Genomic DNA, 15772 nt, shown 5'->3' on the forward strand with positions numbered 1-15772 from the left:
TGGGCTCCAGGGAAGGGGAGAGCCGCCGCCAGGACCTGAGGCGGGGGCGATGAGGGACTGCGAGGGGCGGCACGAGGGCACCTGAGGGCACCGGGGGGTGGGACCTCGCGCCGGCCCCGCCCCTCCGCGCGCTGCCGCGCACTTTGCGTAACCCCGCGGTCACGCCGGAGCGGGGGCGGGCCGCGTGCTGCGTAAACGGCTGCGAGAATCGCCGCCGCGCGCGCTGCAGGCGTAAGCGGCGGGACTTTGCCCCCGCCCCGCCGCCGCCGAGCTCAGCGCTCCCGTCCCGCCGCCATGGCCGCCCCGGGGCCGGCGCTGTTCTTCCGGGCCGCCGCCGCTTCCTCCCGCCGCTGGCTCTTCTCCTCCACCTCGCCGGCAGCCGGGCCTCGGCCGGGCTGCAGCGGCGCTGCCGCCTCCGGGAGGGTAGCGCGGCCGTTCAGCCTTTCTGCCCGGGCGGTGCTCAGGTAAGGGGGTCACGGCCGTGAAGTGCCAGGCGGGCTCCCCGGCGCGGCTGCCCGGAGGAGCTGGGCCGGGTCTCGGCGCTGCGGGCAGCCGGGGCCAGCGGCTGCCTGTGGCACGGGCCGGCGTGGGGTGACCTTCCCGCCGTGCCCCTGACCGTCCTGGCCCCTCCGCCCCTCTCCGGGTGCTTGGCGGTGGCACCGAAGCGCTCCCGGGGCCCTCCACCGAGCTGTGCCCCGCAGGGCTCTGCCCGCGCTGCGGGTTGGCTCCGGCGCGGGTGAGGCTCGGGGTCGGTGTGACCTGGAACCACGCTGGCATGGCTTGAAGCGTTATGGAACGCTAAACCAGCGTGCCTGGTGCTTACACTGGTTTTCTGAGAGGTTATGACCTTACTGAAGTTGCGCTCGTTTTTCTTTTTTCTGTTGTTTGGTTTTGTTAGGGTTTTTGTTTTTTTTCCTGTGAAAGTGTGGCTGGGCTTGTGGTAGAAGTACAGCACATATCAGAGCAATCCTAATACTTAGAGTGTCTTCTGCCTTTGGTATAGTTTTTCTGTGCTGAAGAGCCTTTTTGCATCCTTCTTCGTGGAAGGATGGTGTGTGACACTTAGTGCCATGATTTAGGTGACATGATCATATCTGGTAATAGCTCGGCCTTGATGATCTCAGAGGTCTTTTCCAGTGTAATTGATTTTGTGGTCCGATCTAAATGTGCAAAGTTCCTCCTCTCCCCACCAGTATGTATGAGTAGGTATTTCAGAATGCCTTACATCTGTGGGCATGTAATATTACACAGTCCACAGCTGTAGTTTTGATGCTTATTACAGGTAGTTACAGATTGTTTATGCACTGCCCTCGGGCTTGTTGTTTGTATATTCAAAGATCAGTCAGGTCTACAGCTAGCTTTCAGTATTTAAAAAGCAGAAGTTTTAAAACCTGATGTACTTGGTTGCTAGAGAAGTTTCCTAGACTTGGAACAGGACTCACAATCAGCAGCCCAGCATCAGGGGTGTAGCCTGGCCTGTTTCCAGAAGATTGAGATTAAGCACCCTCGACATCAAAGCTGTCTCAGTAGTTTGCTTTTGAACTCTTTTGCAGGTGATCTTTGACTTGGTTGCAGAAGATACTTTTAATGTGGAGAGAGAGAGACTTAACTTTTCTAGCCTAGGACTGCCATATGAGATGAGTAAGTTGCTAGTCAGATCTCCTCTCTGCGGGATCCTACTGGTGATCAGTTGATTTTGTGGTCCCTAATTTGCAGTTTTTAATTACAAAAATTAAAGATGTGACATGTTGACAAGTTTTTTTAAAAGGTATTAAAATAATTGAAAAAAGAAGCCTGTAAGGGGAAGGAATTTCCTTACCTAAAGTAATGTAAGACCTGTAATCCCCTCAAGTCTTTCACAAACAGGCTGAATACAGAATGGCATTTGTTTACATTCATTTTGCAAGCACGCCAGCAAAAAAGCTTATGCAAACAAGTATATAAACAATGTTGTTTATATACTCAGTGTCATAACCTGACTGAGTGAGTTGGGGGAAAAGGGAAGTTTTTGTAAATTATTGTTTTCTCCATTTACGCATAAGTTACTTTCTCTGGGCAGCATATTTGAGTCCCAGTTCCTGACCTTTTTATAATCCACGAGTGTTATTTCAGTAAAAAACATACATCATTGTTTGTATGTGTGAATTTAGCTATATTTGTGTCTAGAAGATGAAGACATCACTATACAAAACATTACCTGGGGTGGTTCCTGTGAGCAGAGGTTTCCAAGGGTTTCAGTGGAGCATCAGGCATTATGTTTTCATTTACATTTCCTCCTTTCTCTTGCTCCTTTTTTATCCTTATCCTTCCTTTTAATTTCATGGTGGACAGTAGTTATTTCAGAATTATTTTTATACCAGTCTAGTTATCTGTGCAATGTTTTTGGTGCACAGCATAATACTTGCATGCTTTAAAGATTAGTTCAGATTTACAACTTCTGTTGATTGAGGCCTGTATAATAGCTTAATTAATGGAACTCCTCAGGCAATTAGGGCTGTTGGATTTGCTGTTTATTAAAAGATCTAAGAATAACAGAGCTGGTTTTACCATGTGCAATACCAGATTAAAGTTATGTTTTGTTTGGAGGAATGTAAGAGGTGATTCATAACTTGGAATTAATGGCTGAACATTCAAAAGGCTAATTCTTTTAAGGGGTAAGAAGCAGTTCTTGAGATTTTTGCAGTATTTACTGTTATTTGCATGAGAGGAGCAGCAAACAGCATTTACAGCTCTCTGGTGCTCCTCTGTGCCTTTGCAGGATGCCTGATTTAGGGTATCTGTGTCAAGCTTGATAGAAGATGTTGATAGGACTGTGGCAACCATGTGAAGAAATTAATTGTATTTTACATCTGGTGAAAAGCATTTATCTGAGCATGGATTGGGATATTTATGCTTCATGTGGATACACAAAATAAATTGTGTTTTTCCTGATAATCCTGAGGCTGTTCATGCTTGCATGGGCCTGGCTCATGTTTCGTGTTGATTGCCTGTGACTGGTTCACAGCATGTGGGTATTTGAATAGTTGTTTATCGTGATGCAAACTATGTCTGAGCGGACAACCCCATGTTATTTGAAATTTATAAAGCCTAAATATTGTTTCATGTGGGTGAGATTTTTATATTTTTAATGGTATCCCCCAGTCATTGAGAAGATTGGCTCAGTGTGTGTTTTGAATGTCTGACTAGTCTGATTATTGCATGCGCACACTTCTGAAAGTATTTTCGCCAAGTAAAGCACCAGAGATGTTTTGAATATTTTGGCTAAGTAAAGAGTGATAGAAGGTGACTATAGCAAAAAACCAGATCTACTGAAAGACTTAAGAAGGCTGTATCTAACTTTGCACAGATAAATAAGTTTCAGTTTCAGTTACAAATCAGGGTGGATTAGGTCCCGTCAACAGATTCAGGTCTGTGTCAGTCTTTACCAAAAGTCAGTGACCCGGTGGTGGTCCTTCTGTCTGTCCCCTTGCTGCATGCCACACCACGAGGCACACCCAGCCACAGGGCAGGTCCCAGCTGGCTGAAGCAGATACCACATTGCCCCTATTGACAAGGGGATCCCACTGCTGCTTCTTTGTTCTTGTGATTGATTTTCATCCACGTGAGCAAAAGGAGTTGACCTGTGGTAATACTGGTGTAAGGATGATGGCAGGGTGATTTGGAGCAGGGATCACACAAACCCACATTTTTAATACTCTGAAGAGATTGATTTAATCTGATCACGAAACCCAGATTGTGTCACTGCAGCCGAAAGTTGCAGTAACACAGCCATTGTAAACTGGTGTAAATTTCATGCGAGGGTCAGATCTGACTGCTGGTTCTGACATCTGTGGGGTTGTTGACCTTGGCTTTCAGCCAGTGCATTCCCAAACGGAGGTTACTGCAGGGCAGTGTGAGCGCTGGAGAGGCGAGGAACAAAGGAGCGGGGGCGGGACTGTTCCTCTCCTGGCGCTGTGGTGTTCTATCGGATTCAAGTGTAACCACAGATGAAGCCAGTTTCAAGTGTGATTTGAAAACTGGGAGGGAGTTCACTTGTCATTTACAAAAGTTGCAGGGATCTAATGGATGCCCAGACATATTACTGTTTGGTCCATGGTACTTGTGAGTGCCTAATCCTATAATAAAGCTTATTTAGGATATTGGAATAAATATTTAGTACTTCCCTTGTCTATACCTTGGGCAGAGCATACCCAGAAATGCAAGTGCATATTACATTGTGTCTCCTGTTAGCGTTGCTTTTGTCGTGTTGATAGCAATATTTCAGCAAAGGAGAGTGTACTTTGAGCTCTGGAAGGGCTTTTTGAGGCAGTCTAGAATTACACTGTCAGACGTTAGCTTAGGCCCTCAGAATGTGGATCTGTACCTTTCCAGATGCAGTCTAAACCCATCTAAACTCCCAGAGGAGGTGGGGAATTTTGTACTTGTTTGTCTGAGTGGGTGCTTGTTTCCTTGGTTCTGCTGTGGGAGGTGTTAACATAGCCGAGGAGCAAAATGAAAAGCAGAGTGCTTTCTTAAACCCCCACAGAAGGGTTTGCTGGGGATCCTTGGATATCACAGGTGACTGTGCAACATAAATCATATTTTGTAAAGATATATCTTTAAAATTTCTGAATTTTTTTATAGTATGTGCCTCAATTGCATTCTGCAGGTCAGCAAGGTCAAGCTTTCATTATCAATTATAGTTTTGGAATGAATTTATAGTTAATGGTGGCTTGTGCCTGCCTTCTAGAGGGTGGACTGAGGGATGATAGGAGAAGAATTGAACATGACATCTTAATAAATAATCACGGAGCACACTGATGCCAATGGAACTTAAGAGTTGTGGGAAGTGCATGAAGTCTGTAGCAACAAACATTTGTTGTTGTTTCATAACAAGCCAGGACTCTGATTGCTAAAAACACATTCTTTTACAGCCAGTTACAAAAATAATTTGTTCACTGATTTTTCAGCATGGCCACTTTGAAATTTTTTCTTTAACATTCAGATATACAGGTTAGAGTTTTCCAGGAGTGACTTGGTTTTTGACTTAGCTTATGACATAAATCATTCAAGGCCCACAGTTGAGAAGAGTATGGGTTATATGAAACATGTGGTTCTTAAACGTGGATTCCACATGGAAACATAAATTTTTGAAATGGCTTTTTAGTTGTTCTGTTTTTATCTGTTATCTCTTGGTAGATTTCTTCACTGTCTATCCAACAAGTTTTTGTTTTGCTCACTTACTGTAGGAAAGAAAATAATCGGTTTAAAATTGAACGTACTGTTTATTATTAGTATATTTAAAGCTTTCCTTTAATTTGTGTGTGAAATAAAATAATGTGGAATGCAAAAATTTTTTTTTTAATGTTAAAAGCTCTCATCTTAAGACATTTTTTAAGCAGACTAAATTTTTTATTAAATAAACAATTGTCTGGAAAGAAAAGGCAAAAAATTGCAAAACCTTCTTTCCTTGAAACCAGTGTAAAAACCTTGCACATCACTAGAGTTAATATTTAGAAGATGAGCTCCTCAGAGAATCTGTGCCTAAAAACAGCAGAATGTTATTGGACTATTTCCATTTGTGGGAAGAGAGAAGAAATACATTTTGGAATAAATAAAGCAAACTATCTAAAACTCTAAACAGAAATGGGAAAATTTAGAATTTATTTTAAATTATAATTATGAAAACAACAGAAAATTCATAAGTTCAAAGCAAGAGTTCACAGAAAGGTGGTGAGAGAAACATTTAAAATAAGCTCATTTATTTGTTAAAAATACAAATACTGTGCCTGAAATAAACTGTCTTTGGTGAAAGGCAAAACATCTGGATCCCATATGGCTTGTAGTGACAAAACAAACACAAAGGTTGTTTGTTTTTTTTTTATTTTTCATGGTCTTTGTTCAATGTACAACAGTAAAAGCCTGTACATGTTAAAGCTTTTAAAAGCCAATAACTTAGATTTCTCTTTTCTTGGAGTTGATAGTAGTAGTATCAACTATTATTTAAGTAGTAGTCAATCAATTTTAAAGTGCTAAAAAATTCTGGCATTCTTTAATTGTATTATATAATTTTATTTTTCAGCTCAGAAGATAAAATAACTGTTCACTTCATAAACCGTGATGGTGACAAACTGACAGCCAAGGGAAAACCTGGGGATTCACTGCTGGATGTTGTTGTTGACAATAATCTAGACATAGATGGTTTTGGTAAGTAGATTCACTGAGTATTTTATTCAGTGTCTAGAAATTTTCTCTTTATGCATAAATATTTACAGTATAATTTAGATTGCAAAAGACTCTCAACATCACTGAGTCCTACTGTAAATGAATATTTAAATATAAAACCTAGCTGTTCTTCACTTGGGTTTTCTCCCCTTTTTTTCCTCCTGCAGGTGCATAGAATATTTTGGTTCAAGTTTTAAAAAATACTTGGGGTGATCTGGGCTTGAGTACTAAAGAGGGGAATGTGCCCAGAGTGCTGTCAAAGTGGAGTCTGAAAGTTGCCACCTGCAGACCTGTTCTCAGAGGTTCTGTTCTGGAGGCAACACAGGCATGGTGCATTTCTAACAGTGTCTGGTTTCTTCTGTAGTGCCAGACTGTCTCAATTTATTATCAGGCTTTTTGTAGCACCTCCATATCTGTAGCAGAGGAGTGCAAAGTGAAAGAAACAGCCAAATCCATGTCAGTTAGCAGGAAGGAGCCGGGAGTTTAATTCTTATTAAAGAATTGGAGTAAAGGAGACCTTGTGGAATTCTAACTTGGTACAAGTTCTGTTTAAAATCAAAACAGGAGGAAGTTACAACTTCTCTCTATTTCTTCAGAATTTTTCACTTTCCATAGTTAGGCTCATAGGATGGTTTGGGCTGGAAGGGACCTTGAAGATTGTTCAGTTCCAAACCGCCCTGTCATGGGCATCTTCTACCTGCCCTTGTTGCTCAAACTGCAAGACCACATTGCTCAAAGGTATTAGGTAATTGCAATGAAATACCTTGGGGAGGTATTTATATGAACATGAGCTGAAAAATTAATAGATCTAAAGCAGAAAGTGGCAGTACAATTTTCAGAACTGAATGCATAATGGGGAGCAATTGGTAGGAAAAAAAAAGGCAGCAGAATATTGTAGCACAGTTTAAATTTGATGTGTGTTTTAGTTAAGTGCGAATAAATTTTACTGCTAGTGATAAAATCTTTGGTAAGATTTAAAATTTTATACTTAATATCTGAGATCTTTTATGTCTGGAGTTGCATATGTCTGGGGAAGAAAAACTGTCTCAAAAATCTGTAATGCAACTGGCTTTATGTATCACTTATTACTCATTTAGGTTTATGGCTGGTCTGCTTGCATTCTACAGTAAGTGTTCTCTTGTTAATATCAGCTGTGTTAGAGCATTGTGGTAAAGTGGCAAAAAGCAATGCTGTCAATAAAAGGAAGTCAAACTGAAAATTCAGAGTACTGTTACAGTCTTTAATTATAATGTGAGCTAGTCCTATTTCAATAACTGCTTGCTAATGAAACATTGTACTAGGGCAGAGAAATAATGCAGCAAAAATGTATGTTCTGTGTTTAAGAACAAAGTAATAAGGGAAAAATAAAATGTAAATCCTGCTTATTTGCTTCTGTCACTAGGGGGCATCCCATGTGCATTAGCAATAATAGATTTATCTTTGTATAAAGGCTTACAGATCTGTTGAAAGATTCAGCTGCACTCAATTTGTTATTGCCAGTTTTATGGCTTTATGTTTGTGGAAAGACCTTCCACTGTTCAAAGAGACTGGTCAGTGTTCTTTCCTTCCCCCCTCACCCCTTCCCTCACTTCCCAACATAAATGATCCTTAAGCTGCTGATAGGACAAATTTTGTTTGGCATTTTAATTAAGCTCTGCTTTTTCATGTATTTGAAGACATGATATAATTTAAAAATCAAATGTTGTATTACAGTGTCATGCTCACCTTGAATACATGCTTTTGGTTCTGTAGCAGCATGATGCTTTCTGTGTGGTTCTCAAGGTCTGATGATGAATTCCACTATTTCTTTTCATAGCAGTGGTTATACATACAGCCTTGCTTCTCTTATTTCCATGATTACAAAGGTGATGTGGTCACAGTAGATTTTGTCCTGCTCTCCCTAGAAATAAGTAAACAAGTGAAAATTGGCTGTGTTATCTGATTCTCTTCTATCAATTCAAATCAGAGTCTGAGGTTTGTAATCCCCACAGTATTTAGCTGTCCCACTCTTCCTGAAGTTGCATATTTCTTTTGCAACTTGGTGCCAGCCCAAGACACAGACCAGTACAGTGACAGAGACAAATTTGTTGCAGTTCAAACTTGTACTGTGCTGTGGTGACCTAATTGCCATAGCAGGTAGGTGGAGTTGGTGCTTGTGCTGCTCTGTCCCAGCAGCTTGTTAGGTCCGTGACTCCTACTGGAGCACCTCACAATCCATGCAGGCCATCTCTTTCCAGCCTGACCACCTTTGTTGTTCTCATTTACTGTTCTCTTTAAGTGAGAAGAAATAAGTATAAAATCCCTCCTCCCTGTACTTCTAAGGAATTGTTCTTGTGTATGTAGCAGGTGTCTGCTGTTGAACTTCTAGAGAAAACCTTCTCAAAACCTTGGGAAAGAGAGAGATAAGAAGGATCAGCATTGGAAATAAATGAAGTAGTGTTGATTGACAGCATTGTCTGGTTTTGCATTCTTATGGTAGAAAGCTATTCTTTCTTTAAATGGTGGGAAGGAAATTAGTTAAATATTTTAACTGATTAGATAGCATATTTTAACTGATTACATAGCATATTTTAACTGATTACATAGCATTTTTTAAGTGATTACTTAGCATTTAAGTAAATCTTAGTGCTATAGTAACTGTAGAAATGCTATTAATAGTTGAATGCAGAGTAGGTATATGAATATAGGAATATACAGAACATTAATTTTGCTAATCAACTGAGACTTCTTGTATGAAATAAACACATGTAGGGCTTCTTCTGAAATTCAGCTGCAATTTGAAACTGGGTTTTCTATTATCTGGATTTATTTTTCTTTAGGTGCTTGTGAAGGAACGCTAGCCTGTTCAACTTGTCATTTAATATTTGAAGACCACATATTTGAGAAACTAGATGCAATTACTGATGAAGAGATGGACATGCTGGACCTGGCTTATGGCCTCACAGAAACGTAAGGCGACATAACACTTCCCTACATTACTTCTTCAAAGAATGGGAAGAAAGGTTTGCAGATGGGGCAATCCAATATTCTTAGAGCACCTTAATCAGCTTTTAATGAATAGATGGATTTTCTTATACAAATGGGACTGCCAAGTTTAAACGTTGTTTGTCTGAATTAGTATAAAGAAGATGTCAGTGTTGTTTTTGTGACTGAAAAGTGTCAGTACTTGGTCTTCAGAGGGGTCCAGTGCTAAAGTATGACTGGAAACCCAGTTCCTTCCACGAAAGCTTTGCCACTGCTGTCCTGTGTGTGAATTTTCTTACTCTTGTTTCTCCTCTCCATTTCCCCTCCCTTAGTCTGTAGCTAGTTAATGTGTTTTATTAATGTGTTTATGTCAGTGTTTTAGGTTTTGGTCAGATCTTCTTTTCAGAGTCACAGAACATTGAGGTTGGAGGGGACCTCTTGAGGTCAACTGGTCCAACCCACTGCTCAAGCAGGACCACCTAGATCTGATGCCCAGCACCATGTCCAGACAGCTTTTGAATATATACAAGGATGGAGACCCCACCTTGTCCAACCTCTGTGGTATTTATGTACCAAGGTTTGCTAAGATCCTTCCTCCAAGCCTTCTCTAGGACAAACAGCATAGAGATGTCAGTGTACATACTTGTTATGCCTTGACTCCTATCACAGTGCTCCTTGTGCACACAAACCACATTCCCTTTTGGGAGAAACTGATCCTGAAGTGTGCTCTGACTGCTCAGAGGCATTAGGATTAGACTAGTGGTGCTCCAAAGTAAGCCTCTGTTCTGCATCACCCCCACCATCACACATCTTGTAGTTAGGGTGTTAATCCTCATCACAGACCCATTCCTGGTGGGCTATTGTACTTGCTGGTGCACAAGTGCCTTTGCCACAGAACCTGCTCACACAAACAGTAGGCAGCTGTGGCTTTTGAGGTTTCATAAGCCCATTCCTTTGTGTTTCAACAGAACTGCTTGTTGAAGTTTTTGAGAATCTTTCTAATGATATCAGAGGCTTTATACCTGGCCTATATAGCATAGAGTTTGTCTCTGCAAAGAAGTACTCTGAATTAACTTGTCTGTCTCTTTATATCAGTAAAAGGAATCCTATACTCATCATTTCTACATGACACTTTCTCCCTTAAGCCAAATTTGAGCATTTATGTGAGGTTGGAAGGGCAAAGAAGTCAAGCTATGAGAAACTTGTAGCTTCTTTTGTTTTATCATTTTTCCTGTCTCACAAAAACCCATTTTCAGTTTTGAAAAAAAACCCATAAGCCTATTAAGCCTGCCACCTACCACCATAAAAAGAGTAACTTTTAGGTTCAGGCCCAAAATAATTCCTGAATAGCTCTGGCGGCATGTGATCTAATAAAAAAATTTTTTCTTTGACTACCTTTTAAGTAAAGGTTAAGCAAGGAGATTTTACTGAGGTATTGGAAAACAGTAACAAACCAGAGCTCTCTGTTTAAATGTTTCTATTTTCTCCTCTAAGTTCTTCATATGAAATGAAGTTTTACACTCTCTGATGGTGCTTGGTACTTCTGTTAGGTTTTCCTAGCATCACATGTTCTTCCTATGGCCAGGGACCTTCCATTTATGTAGGAAGATGACTCCTCTGAAAGGTGGAGCTCTAAGTGGTTGGTATTTGCTGCACATTACCTGGACTCCTGTGCTGATGTAAATTTGTGTAATGGAGATGTACTTCTCTGTTCTGTCACAGGTATAAGCATCACAGCTTATTCTTTGCTACTCTGTGTTTGGGAAAGTTTCAGTCAGCAACTGCCATGAAAGTTCAAGTTTTTGAAAATGAAGGATTAATTGGCTAAAATAAAATTCTTTTGATCAACTGCAGAACAGTAGAAAGTAGTAAGATAGGGGAGTGCAAACCCTGGCAAGTTAAAATACTAAAGCAAAAAATAAGATGAGAAACAGCTTGAAAAAAGTAGGCAAATACTTTTGTTTCTAACCTGTCAGCAACAGGAAACTCTATGTGCTGAGCCAATGGGTGATGTAGAAGGGGCACATAAAATAGAAAAGATAACATAATGCAAAAGAAACTTGGCTTTTATCTCTAGAGGTTTTATGGGCTGTCTGTGTACTGGAAGGTTTCTTTGTAGGGGGTGTCCTGGTATATTCTGGGAGCTTCTTTCAAACTAATGTGTCCATAGATACAGTGTTACTCATACCAATTAAAAAATGAAAAATTACTTATATTGTTCATATAACTCATTAAAATGAAGAAAGATCTGCAGTTCATGTAGTTTACTTAGGTCTAGAGATTGTTCACTAAATTTTGAGGTGCAACAGCATAAGAGCAAAGGCCCTGTAAAAGCTAAGTAATTGGTTAAACCACCCCCCCCCCCCCCCAGTCTTTTAATAAGAAGTATTATGCCTGGTAAGAGTATATGATCAACAGCATGATGTAAAAGTGATTGGTGCTAGGTTTTAACTACTGTGAGCATCCTTGTGGAAGACTTAAGAACACACAGTGAGCAGTAAGGGTTGTTTACTGTGCTGTGGTAATGTCACCTGCCTGTGAAAACATGCAAGAAGATTTTATGCTCTTGAACAATAGGAAATGACCTTTGGAGTTAAAAGGCAAATGCAGATAAATGCATATGGAGAGGTGGATAAAAGAGTGGGAACTTTATATTCTTGAAACAGGCTGTCAGCTAGTTAGTGTCTGTGGTACTCCAGAACATTGCCCATCCTTGCTGATGTCTTTAGTATTCTACACTTAAATTCTGAGACATGGACATTGAATTAAAGTTATCCCAGCAATAAAAGCAGCTTGTGATGTCTGCAGAGTTTTGTTGTAGTATTGAATCTGGTTTTAATTGCTCATGTGCAACATCTGGTTTTCTTGTGCTGAATGATAGGTATAGAAATGAAGGATGACATCTCCTCTGGTGTGTTGAGTGTTTTATTCTTCTCCTTCCTATGTTTCTTGTCTTTTCACTCTTGCTTTTCTGGCTTACATCTAATCTTGAGTTTTTTAGTTTAAGAACATTGAATTCTAGATGGAGGGGCTAGGCTTTGTTTTTTCTGAGGCTTTCATTCAGAGTCATTGCCTTTATCTCTTCAGAGGTGCCAGATGTCCCTTGGGAGATCAAGCATCACTCCCTGCACTGGACTGACCTGTTAGTGACCCACTGAAAAGGGAAGGGTCACCCATCTCCTGCATTGTCTCAGTGAGCAGGAAGTACTCAGCTGTGGGACTTTCCAGCATGCTTTGTGGGACTTTCCAGTGTGCTGAGCTCTCTTCTGGCCATAAATCCTGGCTATTGCCACACAGATCCTTGTGCTGATGCACGTGGTTCACTCTGTGCTGGACTAAGGCCCTGCACAAGAGTGGCTGTTCCTAGTCCATGGTCTGTTTGGGGTGGCTGAGTGTTGGAGATGTAAGGGGGTAAATGCTGTTAGATTGCTGGTGGGCTGAAACTAACAATGATGTCCTGTTTCCCCACAGATCACGTTTAGGCTGCCAAATCTGCTTGAAGAAATCAATGAATGATATGACTGTTCGAGTACCAGAAGCTGTGGCTGATGCTAGACAATCAGTAGATATGAGTAAAAACTCCTAAAAGAAAATATCCTAGGGGTTTTAAAGAAGCTTAATTATTTTTATAACTTATTTTTAAATGTGTAATTAAATATGGAAACTTACATAATTGTGAGTTATTTTATATGACTATCAATATTAGATTAATGCTATTTTAATTTTCTTTATAGAACCTCTTATATTTTTACGCTTAAAATGCAATAATACTTCTTATAAGTAATCATTGGATTATAAACATTAGCAAATGTATTACAGATTTCATATAACATTATTCTGCCAAAACATTTAATGACATTTAAAAACTGGATCACTTGTACAGGACTTCTCCTAAAACAAACTCTGAGCATTTCTAGGTGTCAGACCTGAATGTGTAAGAGAAATGAGTTTGTAGGACTGCATGGGGTCTTTTTGAAGTGTTGCCATGAAAGATGGTGTGCTCAGAACTAGTTAAAATTCTTGGTAAATATGATACTTCCTGAGCAAATAGTAGATTTTCAGGATAGGAATTTTCCAGACTTTGGAATCTTAATGAGATGTGGCAAATGTTGTCTTGTGAAAATACTGCTGAATCCATGAGTTCTAGGAGCTGTGTTATGGTTTAACCCAGCAGGCAGATAAATGCCACACAGCCATTCACTTGCACCCCACCACTGCCCAACCCCCTTTCCAAATGGGATGGAGGGGATAGACTTGGAGGGAAAACAGTAACATTGATATGTGGAGATAAAGACAGTTCAATAGGACAGAAACAGAAAGGAAAACAACAGTAATGATGACAAATAAAATACATAAAACTAGTGAGGCACAACACGATTGCCCACCACCTGATGACTGATGCCCAGCCAGTTTCTGGGCAGTGCCCCCAGCCAGCTTTTGCCCCAGGTGATATTTTGAGCATGACACCATAGACTGTGGCACCTCCCACTGGTCACTTGGGGTCAGCAGTCCTGGCTTCGTGCACCCACACGAGGTGAGGTGAGACTCTCAAAAGGCTTTGACTGAGTTGTTGCTAAGCTGTGTTTACATTAAAACACCAGTGTGTTATCAACATTATTCTGATTCTACATTTCTACATCCAAAGCAGCACTGTACCAGCTACTGGGATGAAAATCAGCTCTCTCCCAGGTGAAACTAGGACAGGCTGATGCAGGATGTTGGCACCTGCAGCTTAACCCTGGCCCAAATAAGATGTCAGTAAACCTCAATAATATTTACATTTGACTACACCACAAATACTGTGGTAGACCAGGCTTAGAAGAATGAGTCCTTGGAGCTGTGTAATGGGAGAACATGCCCAGTGGAATTACAATTTACACATCACAAATTCTTATTGTTCTCTGAATATAGCTGAGTTGGGATTGAACAGGGCAATGTTTGTCAACATCAGATTTGTTCTGAAATCTTTATTCCTCCTGCACAAGTTGAGCTTGTGCAGGAGGCAGTCTGACATTAGCTAGAGTGTTCTGCTTGAAGAAATTACTTGATTCTGGGCCTTGCTCGCAGGATCATTTCAGTAATGGTTGATGCAAAATGACCAGGTTGATTTGTTTCATAAAAATGGTCTAGGGTCCCCAGAGGGTGTAGGGAAGCCCCTGTGGTGAGGTGTCTGCATTGATGATAAAGAACTTCCAACTGAATATTGGTTTAGTCTTTCTAAAGTAGCTCAAATAAAATAATGTTTCTAAGACTGCTATTATCTCCAACTTCACATAAATACATAAATACTTATGTGTACTGGTTATCACCAGTAGTTATTAACTTTTGATTTTTTTGGCATTTATATATATATATATGTTTGTTTACATTTGGCTGATATAGTACATTCATTAATGGTTTGAACTGGTAACAATGCCATCTGGACATCTTTTCTTGTATTATTATATGTATGGAGGAGAGAAAAAATATTTTTTCAGTGTCAAATATTGGGATTATTTTGAGATTCGTAAAGAGGAAAGAAGTTCCTCTTCATTATAAGAAGGAATATTTTCTAGAACTGTATTGAAAATAGTTGTGGGTTAGATTCTTTTACTTCCTCTCTTAGTTGCCTTGTTTCCTTCTGTTACCTTTCAACTTTGTTCTAATGCAAGGTATACTAATTGTGGTCTGCTCAAAACTTAATCGTGTAGGGGTTTCAGAATACAATTCTGATGTAATCTGATTCAAACTGAGACTTCAGAATTAAAATTTCCAGGCTTTTATGAAGGACAGAGAGAGGAAGGTTAGGGAGGAGGGTGGGCATATGTTGAAGAAATGTTCTGAAGATGCTGCTGTCTTCTTTTTCTGCTGCTGTGACACTAACCATGACTGGGAGGTTGCCCTCACACAGTCAGACCTTAAGGTAAATCTCACCTTGTATTGCCTTTGTCCTGAGCTCATTTATATACAGTCATTGCTATTGAATCTTGAGGTTTGGGGGTTTTTTACATGAGACAGCTCATCAGCTTCCAAGAGTGGGAGCTGGGTCATGACCAGATGTGTTGTGCATTTGTGTATCAGAAAGAAATATAAGTTTTCAGTATACCTGTGAAGTTTAGGGGTAGATGTTGATTGAGTTTTGGGCTCGTCTTGTGGTTTTGGTTTGGTTTTAAGGTTTTTGGGGTTTTTTTCCATTGGATTATTTGGGGTTTTTTTAATACAGCACCAGGTACTTCTTGTGGGGATCTTGAAGTGCTTAACACTGTGTTAAACAAATGTGGAACAGCTCCCAAGTGAATTTTCTTTCTAAGCCAAGGTGGTTTCATTGTGTGTTTCCTGTGACAGCTTCTCGTTACAAAGACTTTGACTCTCCTACAGTGTGCCTGTGGAATGAATCACTCATCACAGCAAGGCAAAAAAAAGGACACTTAGAAGTTCATTTTGAATTCTGGAGGTATCCCATACTGCATGCAAATGGAAATCTCAGAACACAAAGGAACTGACTTGTAGTCCCCAAAATGCACAGCTCAGAGATACTAGTTTATTGTCAAAATTATTTGCAAATAAATCTTATTTTTAACCTCTTTCTGACACCTCTTGTTTTGTGGATTTTTCTTTCCTTCTT

At 40.4% G+C, this 15772-nt stretch overlaps 1 protein-coding gene across 1 annotated transcript; it reads left to right on the top strand.

Moving 5' to 3' along the window:
• The first annotated feature begins 294 nt into the window (after nt 1–294).
• Nucleotides 295–13793, top strand: FDX1 (ferredoxin 1). Its single transcript, XM_054271413.1, has 4 exons — nt 295–464; nt 6062–6186; nt 9024–9153; nt 12640–13793. The coding sequence occupies exons 1-4, from the start codon at nt 295–297 to the stop codon at nt 12752–12754; spliced, it is 540 nt and encodes a 179-aa protein (XP_054127388.1). The 3' UTR covers nt 12755–13793.
• Nucleotides 13794–15772: the final 1979 nt, after the last annotated feature.

The sequence above is a fragment of the Melozone crissalis genome, unplaced genomic scaffold (genome assembly GCF_028551555.1).
Source record: "Melozone crissalis strain CALT ecotype California unplaced genomic scaffold, PUWL_Pcris_2 ptg000013l_1, whole genome shotgun sequence".
NCBI classification, from domain to species: domain Eukaryota; kingdom Metazoa; phylum Chordata; class Aves; order Passeriformes; family Passerellidae; genus Melozone; species Melozone crissalis.

Coding starts and splice junctions, on each gene's coding strand:
- FDX1 (XM_054271413.1), top strand. CDS start 295: ATGGCCGCCCCGGGGCCGGCGCTGTTCTTCCGGGCCGCCGCCGCTTCC. Junction 465..6,061: donor TCTGCCCGGGCGGTGCTCAG/GTAAGGGGGTCA, acceptor TTTATTTTTCAG/CTCAGAAGATAAAATAACTG. Junction 9,154..12,639: donor GCTTATGGCCTCACAGAAAC/GTAAGGCGACAT, acceptor GTTTCCCCACAG/ATCACGTTTAGGCTGCCAAA.